The sequence below is a fragment of the Symsagittifera roscoffensis genome, chromosome 5 (assembly GCF_963678635.1).
Source record: "Symsagittifera roscoffensis chromosome 5, txSymRosc1.1, whole genome shotgun sequence".
In the NCBI taxonomy this organism is placed as follows: domain Eukaryota; kingdom Metazoa; phylum Xenacoelomorpha; order Acoela; family Convolutidae; genus Symsagittifera; species Symsagittifera roscoffensis.
This window is the reverse complement of record NC_087066.1, coordinates 12,949,355-12,965,541: the sequence shown is the minus strand read 5'-3', so window position 1 is coordinate 12,965,541 and position 16,187 is coordinate 12,949,355. Positions and strand designations below refer to the sequence as shown.

General features: G+C 36.8%; 1 protein-coding gene across 2 annotated transcripts in view; it reads right to left on the bottom strand.

Moving 5' to 3' along the window:
* The window catches only part of LOC134845688 (gamma-aminobutyric acid receptor subunit beta-like), a 91,328-nt gene extending 79,723 nt beyond the window's left edge, over window positions 1-11,605 (bottom strand). For both annotated transcript variants that reach the window (XM_063862731.1, XM_063862732.1), the window contains exon 1: window positions 10,439-11,605. In XM_063862731.1, the coding sequence (XP_063718801.1) occupies window positions 10,439-10,631 (193 nt within the window). In that variant the 5' untranslated portion in view covers window positions 10,632-11,605. The remainder of the gene's footprint in view (window positions 1-10,438) is intronic.
* Between the last annotated feature and the right edge of the window lie 4,582 nt (window positions 11,606-16,187).

Sequence of the window (16,187 nt, the reverse complement as noted above, 5' to 3'; positions counted from 1 at the left end):
AGGGTCTTTCACCTTGGTAGCTACTCGGTTTGTTTTTCTTGCTAGTTACTCAATCTGTTTTTTGGTGTTTTTGTTCACTGGTTCTTGTACGCCCTAATATCTTACGTTTAGCTTATCCTTAACTATTTCTCGTCTAGTTTTCGCACCTGATGTTTGCGCTGTTGATGTGTTGGAGATTTTTTCACATTTGGAGACTCGTGGGTAATGTTGTGCGTCGCTTAATTGACACTCCATCCTCCGACCATCGTTTTGAATGGTGCATGATTTCTGCTGGTAGAGGCGGTTTTTTGAGGTTGTTCCAATCTAAAAATGCGTGATATGCATTTTCCCAAACTAGGTTCATGGGGGAGCTAATTGTTGCCAAGTTAGACAGATGAGTATTTGGTTTTCTACCAATGTGTCCTTCGAACGGTGAAAATTTTGTTATCCGTGTGTTAAGTTACGTAGTGTTTTTGATATTTCGCCTACAACCGAGGCAAGTTTATATGGTGTGTTTGTTTTATCTATTCTCTTCAGCCCTAATCTTCGTTTTAACGTTTGGATCATTCTCTCTATGGTCGTCTACCAGTGCAAAAATAAATTGATGTTTTTTATGTTGGAAAAACAGTTGACAATTTTTGGCCCTAAATGATTGTGCTTGATCACATTTTGGTCGTCGGGGTACATCATTACTTGAAATATGTCTTTGCATAATTTTTATGGCAACACCCGCCGTTGTGTTCGACACGACTTTTGCCGTGGGGAATTTCGACATTTATCTATTGCAACTAAGATGTATGCGTTCTTTTTTTAGTTCATCAGGGAGGATTCCGGCAAAATCTAATTCTATTTTAACTTAATCATTAGGTTCGACTACCGGTTCCATTTGGTGTTGTTCTCCTACTATTAGTTTGAGGTTTTTACCTTTCTGAACAAAATTTACAACTTTGTGCCATTTGAACTTATGAACGATTTATGTGTGGAAACCACACGTGCTGATACATATCGAACATGGCCAATGATCAAGGATGAGTCAGGTGCAAACAGTCCAGTACTGTTTGTCTCAGTTGTGTTGGGATGACAATTTTTTCATCGATCAGCAAAAAGTTTTCTCTTACGTGCAGTCTATTTCGTATGTTGAAACAGTATTGCCCTAACGAAATTTTTATGGCGTCCAGTCTCATTTCATGACAAATTTTATTAGTTGTCGTAGGTTTTTGTCCTTTTTTGTGGCGGCGGCGATGAATCGTACCCCGAGTTTTCGTCGAAATAGCGATGTGTCCTTCCCTGACTCAGTATTCGTACACTGGTCAATTGTGGCGATGATCTCCTCTGTGATCAAGTGATGGCTAGCTTCTAGTTGCGTTTGTTGCGTGTCCTGCATGGTGGGTGGTTCAATTTTTGGAATAAGTTCTTCTTGCCTGCATTGAGTTGGATCCACGCGGCTCACACAGTATTCGTAAGTCTCGTGCACTTCGATGGAAAGGTTGGTTTGGGTGGCGGCTGTCATCATTATTTTCTTCGTCTGCGCTGCTTCAGCTGCCATTATCTTCAGTGTTGCTGATGATTGTGTATCGGTGACTGGCGTTTTATCGCTAAACACAACTTTCGAGAAGTTTGATCGCTTTTTTGCTTTTGATGATAAGATTTCTTGTGCGTCCTTAACTTCTACTGTTGGCGGGGGCGTGGTGGATGATTTTTATTTCATTGTGGCTGGTTTCCGCTAGTGCCACCGTGGGTCGGACAAACTTTCCCCTCTGTCCGATGGGCCCTGCCATTGGATTTCTTTACTGCCTCGTGCCTCAAGCGTTTTTACGTCATCCGGCAGGAACCCACCTTCGACTCCCTTTAAGTCCGCTTTTCGACTCAATTGCTCTTGTTTGTAGATTGTTTTGACAGAATGTTTAGAATTAGTTTTTTGGACTGAACTAATGTTTTGAGCAGAACTGATTTTATTTGGAAGTTTGAGAATAACCGCATGCGGAATGCGCGGAACGTTTGAATTTCAATTGAGAGTTTGAAGTGCTAGTTAGCGATTTTTTATTAACCACGATATTTTTCGATCAGCCGATATGGTGCTTTTTTCTGATTGGCTAGATTATTCAGTATGACGCTGTCAATTATTTCAAGGTTGTTTATGAATGATCTAATTGACGCTAGTACGAATTCCTCGTCATACGCGCTTGGATGTATTGCTAATCCAACAGGATTTTTCGACATATAGTCTATTAGCCCAATTTTTTCTCTAAATAAGTTCCATATAGTTAGTATTTAAAATGATCGAAGGCTCAAACTAACCCGAGTATTTCTAGTTTGTTAACTGAATGTTTTTCTTTCAGTGAATTTAAGAAACGTGAAGAATAAGCTATGCCCACCCAGCCTTCCCGAAACTCTTGCTCGGCCCCTAAGCTTGACCTATAGGCATCGCACACCACGCGCATATTTAATTTCTGGTCAAAAGGTTTATTTTGCTTCATTTCTGAAACTAATTTTATAATGCTATCGAATGTTGTGTTGTGTTCAGGTTTCCAATCAATTGGTTTGTTCTTTTCTGTATTTTTCAGCAGTGGACGTAGAGCGGCGGCGCTTTGTGCTAAGTTAGGAAGGTAACGTGTTATGTGATGAATAGAACCCATAAAACTTTTCAGTTGTTTAAAAAATTTTGGAGGTGATAATTTTTCAATAGCTTCTGTTTCTTATATGAGTGGGTTAGTTCCCTCCCTGTTGTTGTTGTACCCAAGCCATTCAATTTGTTTGCATGCAAACTTACCTTTGTCAAATAATATTGCCAGGTTTTCTTCGTCTAATGTTGTCAGAACTGTTTGTAACTTTTCTTTATGTAGCTCGAGTGATCCTTTCATTATTATCAATATGTCATCCAGATGAGCGTTTGTATTTGTTCCATTTGTGAGCTTTAAGTCAATTGCCTTCTGGAATTCGGCCGGCATGTCAGTGAGACAGTAAAATCCGGTTTGGAAATGATATGTCAGGGGGCGTTGTCTCCGATGAAACTAAAATTGCATTGTTCTCTGGTTGGCATGTCCAACGGGATTGGTTAGTAAGTGTACCGCAAATAAAGAGTAGAAAATATTGCTTGTTGAGACTTGTCTGGTTTGAGCACCTGTGCAATTTTTTCCAAAAGGAGATCTATGTTTGGCAACTGTTATTTATTTTCGTGAATAACTTTATTTTTCTTTTTGGAATCCAATGCCAACTTGACTGTCTGGTCCTTTCTTACGGTTATAACGATTGGGCTATTGAACTGCCGATCTAAACATTAGCTTACTTTGATTATGTGGGTTAATTACATTATTTTGTTGAGTTCGTTTTCAACCCGCTCAGGCAAACGTATGGGGATTCAGCGCCCTTTTTGTAAATTGGGGGTTGCTTCTTATCTGAATTGCGTGCGCATTACGTATTTTTATAATTCTGCGATTCGTAAGCACAATTGTTTGAAATTATCTTTAACCCACTGTTTGATTTCCGATCTTGATTCTTCCGTTTCTTGTATGCTCACCATTTGATATCACTTTGGTTTTCTTGTATCAATTTGAAAGCAATTCGCGCTAGTATGTTTCTGCATATTACGTTTGCATTTGGTCATCTACGATGAAGAATGGCGCTGATTGAAGCGTCCAGCCTCCAGATTCTATCGCAATAACTAGTCTTCCCTTTTGAGTTATGTATTCACCATTATAACATGCCAAATTGTTAGCGGCCTCTTCTGGAGGAAAACATATGAATTTTATTGATTTGTCAATTTCTTGTTGTCGCAGAGCCATTTTTCGTTGAGAAATTAAATCGGGATTCCAGAGTTGTCAATGGCGAACACGTCCTCTTTTTTAGTTCTCAATTTTACGATGTGTCTGTTGAGGTCATCTTCCGACAAGCTGGCTGAGTTTTTCAACTCGAACTCTTCTGAAATTGCCACAAATGAAAATTTGTCAACTTGCCATTCTTCCCAACCATCTTTGGATGTAGATTCTGCAAACGCAACTGGGTCATTATCTAGTATATCGGTTTCAGTTTCTACTTTTTGTTTTTCGTCATTCCAATCCTTCAAACAATTGACTTTTGTAGATCTACATGACGCATCTACATGATGCGTTTGGCACATTTTGAGCAAGTTTTGTTGGGCACGATTATGAATGGTTTGAACCGAATTGTCTGCCGCGCTTGCAACATTGCTTTTGTGAATTTTAGTTGGTTTGTGACTGTCGACTCTTGTGTTCTGTGTTCCACGCGTATAAGGTCTACGGTGGAATCCGCCTCGACCTCATTGTGGGTTCCGAATGATTGTGTAGTTACCTCGACCACTTGGGTTGATGTAGTTTTCTGGTTCTTACTTTGTTGTTGTTATTTGTCATATGAATGGGTTTTTTTGCATTGTTCGACTATGTTCGATACCTTTTTCTCGGTGGATTGCATATTCGTAAGCATCTTGAGGACTTCGCGTTTCAGCTTATAAGTATTCAACGATTTTATAGTTGTGCATGAGAGCAGTAAGCATATCTCTCGCCCACTCGTACTCTCGATCTTCGCAGTCGGCACTTGAAGCCAGTTCAACTAAATTTTGCGTGGAGTTGTTCGCTACGTTCTGTTTTCTTTTGTTTGCAACAGATAAAGTTGTATCGTTCGAATGCTATATAGTTTGTACCCACGCGGTTTGTGGCGTATAAGTTATAATTTTTCCGTCAGTAATTTTTTTATTCTTGTTCGAAAACCTTAGGGTCTTTCACCTTGGTAGCTACTCGGTTTGTTTTTTTTTGCTACTTACTCAATCTGTTTTTTGGTGTTTTTGTTCACTGGTTCTTGTACGCCCTAATATCTTACGTTTAGCTTATATTTAACTATTTCTATGGCTCGTCTTGTTTTCGCACCTGATGTTTGCGCTGTTGATGTGTTGGAAATTTTTTCACATTTGGAGACTCGTGGGTAATGTTGTGCGTCGCTTAATTGACACTTCATCCTCCGACCATCGTTTTGAATGGTGCATGATTTCTGCTGGTAGAGGCGGTTTTTTGAGGTTTAATTTATCTATTCTCTTCAGCCCTAATCTACGTTTTAACGTTTGGATCATTCTCTCTATGGTCGTCTACCAGTGCAAAAACAAATTGATGTTTTTTGTGTTGGAAAAACAGTTGACAATTTTTGGCCCTAAATGCTTGTGCTTGATCACATTTTGGTCGTCGGGGTATATCATTACTTGAAATATGTCTTTGCATAATTTTTTTGGCAACACCCGCCGTTGTGTTCGACACGACTTTTGCCGTGGGGAATTTCGACATTTATCTATTGCAACTAAGATGTATGCGTTCTTTTTTTAGTTCATCAAGGAGGATTCCGGCAAAATCTAATTCTATTTTAACTTAATCATTAGGTTCGACTACCGGTTCCATTTGGTGTTGTTCTCCTACTATTAGTTTGAGGTTTTTAACTTTCTGAACAAAATTTACAACTTTGTGCCATTTGAACTTATGAACGATTTATGTGTGGAAACCACACGTACTGATACATATCGAACATGGCCAATGATCAAGGATGGGTCAGTTGCAAACATTCCAGTACTGTTTGTCTCAGTTGTGTTGGGATGACAATTTTTTCGTCGATCAGCAAAAAGTTTTCTCTTACGTGCAGTCTATTTTGTATGTTGAACCAGTATTGCCCTAACGAAATTTTTATGGCGTCCAGTCTCGTTTCATGACAAATTTTATTAGTTGTCGTAGGCTTTTGTCCTTTTTTGTGGCGGCGGCGATGAATCGTACCCCGAGTTTTCGTCGAAATAGCGATGTGTCCTTCCCTGACTCAGTATTCGTACACTGGTCAATTGTGGCGATGATTTCCTCTGTGATCAAGTGATGGCTAGCTTCTAGTTGCGTTTGTTGCGTGTCCTGCATGGTGGGTGGTTCAATTTTTGGAATAAGTTCTTCTTGCCTGCATTGAGTTGGATCCATGCGGCTCACACAGTATTCGTAAGTCTCGTGCACTTCGATGGAAAGTTTGGTTTGGGTGGCGGCTGTCATCATTATTTCCTTCGTCTGCGCTGCTTCAGCTGCCATTTTCTTCAGTGTTGCTGATGATTGTGTATCGGTGACTGGCGTGTTATCGCTAAACACAACTTTCGAGAAGTTAGATCGCTTTTTTGGTTTTGATGATAAGATTTCTTGTGCGTCCTTAACTTCTACTGTTGGCGGGGGCGTGGTGGATGATTTTCATTTCATTGTGGCTGGTTTCCGCTTGTGCCACCGTGGGTCGGACAAACTTTCCCCTCTGTCCGATGGGACCTGCCATTGGATTTCTTTACTACCTCGTGCCTCAAGCATATTTACGTCATCCGGCAGGAACCCACCTTTGACTCCCTTTAAGTCCGCTTTTCGACTCAATTGCTCTTGTTTGTAGATTGTTTTGACAGAATGTTTAGAATGCTAGTTTTTTGGACTGAACTAATATTTTGAGCAGAACTGATTTTATTTGGAAGTTTGAGAATAACCGCATGCGGAATGTGCGGAACGTTTGAATTTCAATTGGGAGTTGGTAGTGCTAGTTACCGATCTTTTATTATCCACGATATTTTTTGATCAGCCGATATGGTGCCTTTTTCTGATTGGCTAGATTATTCAGTATGACGTTGTCAATTATTTCAAGGTTGTTTATGAATGATCTAATTGACGCTAGTACGAATTCCTTGTCATACGCGCTTGGGGGTATTGCTAATCTAACAGGATTTTTCGATATATAGTCTATTAGCCCGATTTTTTCTCTAAATAAGTTCCATATAGTTAGTATTTAAAATGATCGAAGGCTCAAACTAACCCGAGTAATTCTAGTTTGTTAACTGACTGTTTTTCTTTCAGTGAATTTAAGAAACGTGAAGAATAAGCTATGCCCACCCAGTCTTCCCGAAACTCTTGCTCGGCCCCTAAGCTTGACCTATAGGCATCGCACACCACGCGCATATTTAATAAAAGTTTTATTTTGCTTCATTTCTGAAACTAATTTTATAATGCTATCGAATGTTGTGTTTTGTTCGGGTTTCCAATCAGTTAGTTTGTTCTTTTCTGTATTTTTCAGCAGTGGACGTAGAGCGGCGGCGGTTTGTGCTAAGTTAAGAAGGTAACGTGTTATTTGATGTATAGAAGTATAGAACCCATAAAACTTTTCAGTTGTTTAAAAGTTTTTGGAGGTGATAATTTTTCAATAGCTTCTGTTTCTTATATGAGTGGGTTAGTTCCCTCCCTGTTGTTGTTGTACCCAAGCCATTCAATTTGTTTGCATGCAAACTTACCTTTGTCAAATAATATTGCCAGGTTTTCTTCGTCTAATGTTGTCAGAACTGTTTGTAACTTTTCTATATGTAGCTCGAGTGATCCTTTCATTATTATCAATATGTCATCCAGATGAGCGTTTGTATTTGTTCCATTTGTGAGCTTTAAGTCAATTGCCTTCTGGAATTCGGCCGGCATGTCAGTGAGACAGTAAAATCCGGTTTGGAAATGATATGTCAGGGGGCGTTGTCTCCGATGAAACTAAAATTGCATTGTTCTCTGGTTGGCATGTCCAACGGGATTGGTTAGTAAGTGTACCGCAAATAAAGAGTAGAAAATATTGCTTGTTGAGACTTGTCTGGTTTGAGCACCTGTGCAATTTTTTCCAAAAGGAGATCTATGTTTGGCAACTGTTATTTATTTTCGTGAATAACTTTATTTTTCTTTTTGGAATCCAATGCCAACTTGACTGTCTGGTCCTTTCTTACGGTTATAACGATTGGGCTATTGAACTGCCGATCTAAACATTAGCTTACTTTGATTATGTGGGTTAATTACATTATTTTGTTGAGTTCGTTTTCAACCCGCTCAGGCAAACGTATGGGGATTCAGCGCCCTTTTTGTAAATTGGGGGTTGCTTCTTATCTGAATTGCGTGCGCATTATGTATTTTATAATTCTGCGATTCGTAAGCACAATTGTTTGAAATTATCTTTAACCCACTGTTTGATTTCCGATCTTGATTCTTCCGTTTCTTGTATGCTCACCATTTGATATCACTTTGGTTTTCTTGTATCAATTTGAAAGCAATTTGCGCTAGTATGTTTCTGCATATTACGTTTGCATTTGGTCATCTACGATGAAGAATGGCGCTGATTGAAGCGTCCAGCCTCCAGATTCTATCGCAATAACTAGTCTTCCCTTTTGAGTTATGTATTCACCATTATAACATGCCAAATTGTTAGCGGCCTCTTCTGGAGGAAAACATATGAATTTTATTGATTTGTCAATTTCTTGTTGTCGCAGAGCCATTTTTCGTTGAGAAATTAAATCGGGATTCCAGAGTTGTCAATGGCGAACACGTCCTCTTTTTTAGTTCTCAATTTTACGATGTGTCTGTTGAGGTCATCTTCCGACAAGCTGGCTGAGTTTTTCAACTCGAACTCTTCTGAAATTGCCACAAATGAAAATTTGTCAACTTGCCATTCTTCCCAACCATCTTTGGATGTAGATTCTGCAAACGCAACTGGGTCATTATCTAGTATATCGGTTTCAGTTTCTACTTTTTGTTTTTCGTCATTCCAATCCTTCAAACAATTGACTTTTGTAGATCTACATGACGCATCTACATGATGCGTTTGGCACATTTTGAGCAAGTTTTGTTGGGCACGATTATGAATGGTTTGAACCGAATTGTCTGCCGCGCTTGCAACATTGCTTTTGTGAATTTTAGTTGGTTTGTGACTGTCGACTCTTGTGTTCTGTGTTCCACGCGTATAAGGTCTACGGTGGAATCCGCCTCGACCTCATTGTGGGTTCCGAATGATTGTGTAGTTACCTCGACCACTTGGTTTGATGTAGTTTTCTGGTTCTTACTTTGTTGTTGTTATTTGTCATATGAATGGGTTTTTTTGCATTGTTCGACTATGTTCGATACCTTTTTCTCGGTGGATTGCATATTCGTAAGCATCTTGAGGACTTCGCGTTTCAGCTTATAAGTATTCAACGATTTTATAGTTGTGCATGAGAGCAGTAAGCATATCTCTCGCCCACTCGTCCTCTCGATCTTCGCAGTCGGCACTTGAAGCCAGTTCAACTAAATTTTGCGTGGAGTTGTTCGCTACGTTCTGTTTTCTTTTGTTTGCAACAGATAAAGTTGTATCGTTCGAATGCTATAATCCTTGTGGTCACAAAACAGTCTTCTAAAATCGACAAAAAGTCTTTTGTTGAACCTGCCGTTGTCGTTCCGCGCCGATGAACGGGATAAAACAACTGCGGTTTTTTGCATCCGCCTCGTCCCAAGGGAACCAGTTACACAATACTCCTTTTTCTTTGGCTTTTTGCAGGCAGTTTTCTCAACCGACTCGCTTCTCTTGGTTTCTTACGTCACTATTTTTGTTCTGCGCCTCCGTCTCACCAATAATTCGATTTCATAAATAGATTCTACGGGTTTGATTAGTGGTGGTTTAGTTCTTAACAAGTTTCGTACCTCGATGCCATCTTTTGCAAACACAGCCTTCTCAAGTATTGCTGCCCATTTAGACCATTCTAATGGTGGTTCAGCAGAAGCCTTCTCTCAAAATGGATTGATATTTAACGGATTTTCTGAAAATCATGCTGACTGCGCCATGTCATACAGCGGTGGTGAACAAGTTGATAACTGAATCCAAACGGATTGATAAACAAGATCTCTTGCGTAAGCGAAACAAAACAACTGATTCATAAAATTATTTAATGACGTCTGAACTACTGCTCAAACAAATCACTGGCTTGACGCCTTTACAAGGTCAACCGACCAAACAGAAGGTTTACTCACATAGTGATTTAAATATAAATGCATCAAAGTGTATCGATCCGTGCCGGATGACAATTGCCATCAAAAAATGACTGCAAGGAATTATTGATATATGGAATAGTAAGATAAAAATTTTTTGTTGTATGGAATTGTATGGCAAGCTTTTTTTAGTAAATGCAGGCCAACCCGAGTCCATAACTTCAAAAAATTGCTCGGAAAATCTATGACCAGCATTTTTTCATAAATCGGTTGTAATTTTGGTTTTTTCCCTTTTCGTATAGTGGCTTGCACCAGCGGTTTTATGGGGTAGGAGGTAGGGGGACTACGAACGCCCTCCCTCCGGGATTCGACTCCCTGCCAACCCAAACGGTCATCTTTAAACTATTTTGAGACATCCATTTTTGGCTGACTGACCCTAGAAGTTTTCTAAACGCGCTTTTGGCGTATAAATATACAATTTTGAGGGGGGCGCGCGCCAAAAAACCGCCTTTTTTGCCTTGTTTTTTCAAGCCTGCGGCGCTGTTAATTTTGTCACGATGGAGCCCACGAAAATCAATTTAGTCTACCTAAAAAAGGTCGACAAAACTTTCGAATTTTTTTGAAAATCTACCCACCACCCTCTCCTCGAGAAAATCCTAGATCCGCACCTGATGGCTTGAATAATTTTGAAGTCTGTCTACCTTTATGATTTGGCCGCAGATGCTTGTTGTACTCCTCCTGAAGTTTCAAAGCCCTGTTTGTTTCCAGTTTCAGAGCCATAACTCCATTAAAAAACATCTCAAAGTGAATAAATACAAATAAAACTACAATTCTGTCTAAAGAAAAAGGTAAAAAGTGAAGAGATGTAAAACTGCTAGCTGCTTTTGCTGTCATTTTAAAAAAAGATTGATTTTTTAGCAAAAGATTGATTTTGTAACAAAAGCGAGTCTAATCGACAGGCAGCTACTTTTTCTTTCGATTACTTCTCTGATTTGAAACCAGCGGGGATTATACTTTAGGTGCAGATTAAACAGACCAATAAGTAAAATCTTCTCTTAAGCACTGTTGGAAATCAATTTCTATAGATGGTCGGAAGAATAATAGAAAGAAGGCGGATAAATTTTTATAATCAGCACGGAAATCATTTGAGAAAATTTGAACGAAATGCGCATTAAGTCGATTTCTTCACATTTTGAGGGGAGTTTGTTTTCGATTTTGGGCTAATCAGACCGCGACATTAAGGCTGACCCACAATCGGATCATAATTCAAGGAATCTTGGACTAGTAACCAAAAGTAAAGAAGGGACTTATGCAATAAAACAGGGTAATAAACTAAGCATGAAGCTAGTACAAAATAAGTGACACCGCACGGAAAAAATGGTAAAGTCCTGTTTTTAAGTGTTAACGGTTACACAATTATAACTCAAAAGATTTTAACAGAATGAAAACCAAATAAAAATCGATATCGGCAGCCGCCTTTTAAAGTACATTTAAGTAACTCAGTTATTGTTTAAAAAGTTCTTAACTCGGATATTGAACAGTTATAAACCAGATGGTCATTTCGTATTTTTTATTTACCATCCAATAACTCAATAAAAATCAAAAGTAAAATAAACAAAGTTGTAGAAAAAAAGTTGTTTTTGACTTCAAGGATATTGGCATAAAAAATGTGCAGCTGAATTGTAATGACAAAATTTTACACAATATATTACTTTTATAGCCCAGACTGTCTATAAAAGTATGAATTTTATGAATATCAACCTCGGCACAGTCTCTGAAAAGAATGGTAAATTTTCTTTTTCCTTTTGTCTGAATAAAATCAGCAGCTAAGAAAATAACAAATCAAGCTAAACAAAAGGCAAGTTAATGTAATCTGCATCGGTAAAAAAATGCCCAAAAACTGATAAATGTTAATTTTTTGGGTATATATTTCAACTACGATTGGCTAAAAAAACAACATTTTCAATTTGAAATAAAGTGACATGATTTATGTGTATAATAAGATGACAATTTCCAGTCCGCTGAGTCAAATAAATCAAAATTACGTCAATTTTTTGCTCGAACGTCGAGACATCAAAAAAATGATAAATAATTTATATCGAAACTTTTTCGAAATTATATCAACTCAAATCAAAGCTTTCAAGTTATTTAATTCTTTTAAATAAATTTTAAATCAAATTTTGTCAGAAAAACTGAAGTACAAAAAAGCGCTTTCATACTTTTCAGATTACCTTTTCCTTGTATAAATGTGTATTTTATAAATTTCGCCGTGATTACAGAACTGTAGCAGAGAAAACAACATATGCTTTGTAAACAGAGGCCAAATCGAAAAAATGCTTTGTAAACAGAGGCCAAATCGAAATAAGGATAGCCGATTACTGTGCAAGTAGCCATAATGTTTCGACCATAGTATTCAAAAAAACTACAAGGGAAAAGTTTTTTGTTTTCGAAATTAGCGTAGTTTTTGATGCGTGGTGTGATAAAAAGATCTGACGAAAACCTATAATTTAGGCACATTTAACAATCATAGTAAATAGGCAAACAAGACAACAGTTTTTTAAGGAATTGACAAAAAAATCAAAGCAATTATATTAATAAATTTAAAAAAATCATTTTGTTTTTAATTTTTTTTTTGCAGAAATTCTTCAAAATCTAATTTAACTCGAGTAAAATTAAAATAAATTGTAAATAAGCTTTTGTAAACGGCCTAAAATAAGCATAAATGAGCCTGCTCGCTGGCTTTCGTTACTAGAAATTTCTAATCAATTTTTCTCGACACTGGAAACAAATTTTGGGAAATTTCAAATCTGGTTCAAAGTACGAATGGAGGGGCTTTAAAAAGATATATCATTCAACCCAGTGTGACAATTTTTTGTGGCACTTGATTTTGCGTGGAAAACAAAAATAAATAAATACAAAATTCTTCCCCATTTTCAATGGTCGAACAATAATTTTTATCAATTTTACACTGCTCTCGAAGTTAATTCGATTATTTTCGCAATTGCAGATCGATCAAAATGATTTTCCAGGACCTGCATAAAATGGCAATTTCAAATGCAATTGAATTATTATTTTGTCACATTTTCTGAAAGGTTTTCAACTAGCGCAGATTTTTATAATGTCGAGAGCTCAAAAAATCATTTTAAATGATCTAAAAAAAGGCAGAAGTTTTTTTCTAAAAACCACCCTTGCTCTTAAAATCATCCACTGCTTTTTAGTTTAGATGCAATAATTTTGCGATGCAGTAATTGTTGAGAGGAACGGGAAGTTCGACTTGCAACCCTACGCAAAAAAACCTGCATGCACACTTTCTGGGAATGCTATCAGCACCCACCAAATTAAGTATGTTTAACTAATGAAAAATAGGCACGTCACAAAGTAGACAATTACTCTATTTACCAATTAGAATTAAATAAGAAAACCAACAAACGAAATCAAGAATTTTGAATTAACCTGGTTAGGTTTTTTTTTTTGCATTGAAAATGGGGAGAAACTTCGTTTTAGTGTTTTAGGTTTCTTCTTTTTTTTGCCCTAGAGTTTCAAATTTTGCACTAGTAATTCAAATACTGCAGTAGTAATTCAAATATTGCACTAATGGTTCAAATAATGCACTAGTTTTTGAATTTTTGTCGTTACCTCCCCTGTTCTCTCTCCGATGAAGTGATTTATTTTGCATCTATTAACACAATACTTGAATCATTTTAACATGCCAGAACTTTAAAATGAAATTCATGAAAATATTCTGTCAAGATTGTTTGATTAAGAAAACAAAATGGTTTGATTTAAAAAAAACGGCCCAATCATAAAATTTTTGTCGATTTTCACGTACATGTGATTTTTATGAATCTAGAACACTTCTAATTTAGCAACCGTTAGTGAATGAAAATTTAATTCTGATTAATTCAAGAACTTCTCAAAATTTTCAAATTAACCCCAAAAAATAAAATTTAAAACAAAATATTTTAGGATCTGTAAAATGATTAAGATTTTTTGTTTTGAAATGGGTGGATTTGGACTACATTTTTGATAACTTTTTAAAGACTTTCATATTTTTTGGCAAATAAATGTTTTAATAGATAATTGAATTTGCTTCAGCGGGATACGGCAAAACATTTCAAGTCAGCTTAAGGTTTGAATTGTTTGTAATTTTAATGCTTTGTATGCAATTTTTCTCAAAGAATACTTAAAAAACTTTTTGTGCAATAATCCGAAGAACTAAAGGATTTTTCCTACTTTTTCTTATTAAAAGCTGCTGCCATAAATAATTTTTCTGTTTTTTTTCTTGCAGATTGTAGTAACAAAACTTTGTTGAATGAAATTTACTATTACAGGGCTAGTCATAGAAAATTCACAAATTTTTCAAAATTTTCCTAGTATAAAAATAAGTGGCAAGCAATATTGATCTACAGAGAGCAAACCGGGAAGCTAATGACTCCCACAGAAAAGAACTGGAACAGCCTCAAAAAGCATTTGAAGCAGACTGCAAGACAGACAGATTATCGCTCGTTTTCTCTTTTGACTTATCTGTTTGCCCTCTATGCCATTTATAATTGATTCTTAAATATTGCAAATTTTAATTTTTTGAAAGAAAGTTTTTTCTATTTGCCAGAAGAAAACGCCTTCTTTCCTGGTTCTATGACTTAACTTTTTGGCTTTTTTCATCAATAACGTATTCGAATCAAAAAATACAATTTCTGTCGTTTTTACTCTACATTCATTATGCCATTTTTTGATAGACATTTTTTATCCATTATCAAGCAGTTCTTGAGAGCAAAAACATAACTTAATGCAAATTTTGGATGCTTGAGTTTTGTCATTTTGGCCGAAAAGTGATAATGATTTCTCGCTAATTACGAGTTTTTTCTCAAAGCGTAGCGTAAAAAGAGGTAAATGAATCCAGTTTACGGTCCATCCAAATTGGCAAACTAAATTGTCGTAATACCAACACTTCGTAACAACAAAAGTCGTAATAACAACCAATAAAGACAAGACTGCTCGTATATCAGGGCGAAGTTTTTTATAGACAAGCTGACGAAATAATAAAAAAAAAGAAGAAGAAAAGGTGCTTTGTTCTTAATATTATTCCCACCACAAACCAATGTAAACTATAAGAGGATACTTTTTGCGTATTGTATCCTAATATAAAGACAAAATTACATGCCTCAATTCAATTTGAAACGCATCAACCTGTTACTTACGCGTGTTATAAGAACGCAATATATCGCGCGTTAAATTTTCATTATCTCAAATTTGTCAATTAGCAATTTTCAAATCTTATAAGGAAAAGTCATCGCAGTTAAAATCTCTTTTTAAGTTTGAGCTTAGGACAACAATATCTTTCAGAGGGTATTGAAAATGTTTTTTTTTTCAAAAATGCATAGTTAAACATTAAACACTCGAAATTTGATTGAATAAGAAAAACCACTTTAAGCATGAAATTCGGCACTTTCTTCAAAAGTCGGAACAATAATAACTTTTACTTCGATATGCTTGAGGCGGAAATATTTGCCTAACAACTAAAATCCAAATTTCTTAATTTTTCTTAATCGGAACAATTAGCGTTTTGTTCTGATACCAGCAGTCCTGCTCTCCAATTTTTTTTTCATTTCGGTTTGACCGCGAAATGCACAAAAAATGGAACAACTGCTTGTAGTTTCTCATGATAAAAAGTATAAACAGTCATCAAAAAATGATTTAGCATCATGGTTCTAATTTAAGACAGATGAGATTCCGTATCTTTTTGAACAAATTCAGATGACCGGAAAAATAACTTTACACATTAGCGCGCCGAGGGCAACCCGTATCCTGTATAAATTCTACGTCCCAAGTTTTTTCAAAGAGTCCCGGGTACTGTTCTACAACATCCATTTTGGTTGACCAACCGTTAAACTTATCTAAAGAAACCTTGAGCAACAAAATGCACTAAATTTGAGGGTAAACCGCGTCAAACAACGTCAGATTTGAGATTTTTCCTTCAAAAAAATGCATATGGGGCCAAAATGTTTAGTTCTCAGGGTGATCTAGGATTTTGACGAGAGGCTAAGGGCGGGATTTGAAAAATTTTCAAAAACTTTTCCGAGATCTTCCAAAGCAATCTAGAGACCCCATTTTGGCCAAAATTTTCCGCTGCAGGCAAATTTTTGAAAAAAAAACAGGCCAAAACAAACGCCGCTCTGCTTTTCAGGCGCTTTTCCCCTCAAAATTGGTAAACATTGGCGCCAAAGACAACTTTAGAAAAAGTTTGTGGTCAGTCAGCAAAGAATAGATAACTCAAAATAGTACAAAGGGGACCCCTTGGGTCGGCAGGTGGTCGAGTCTCTAAGGGGGTCGTCCGCAAGTTCCTTCACTCGAATGTTCATTGGCAGCCAGTCATTATGATACATCATTACAAAAATTACTGCTTCTTGCTTATTTCCGAAAATATCTCGAAATACTAATGACAGACTTCTT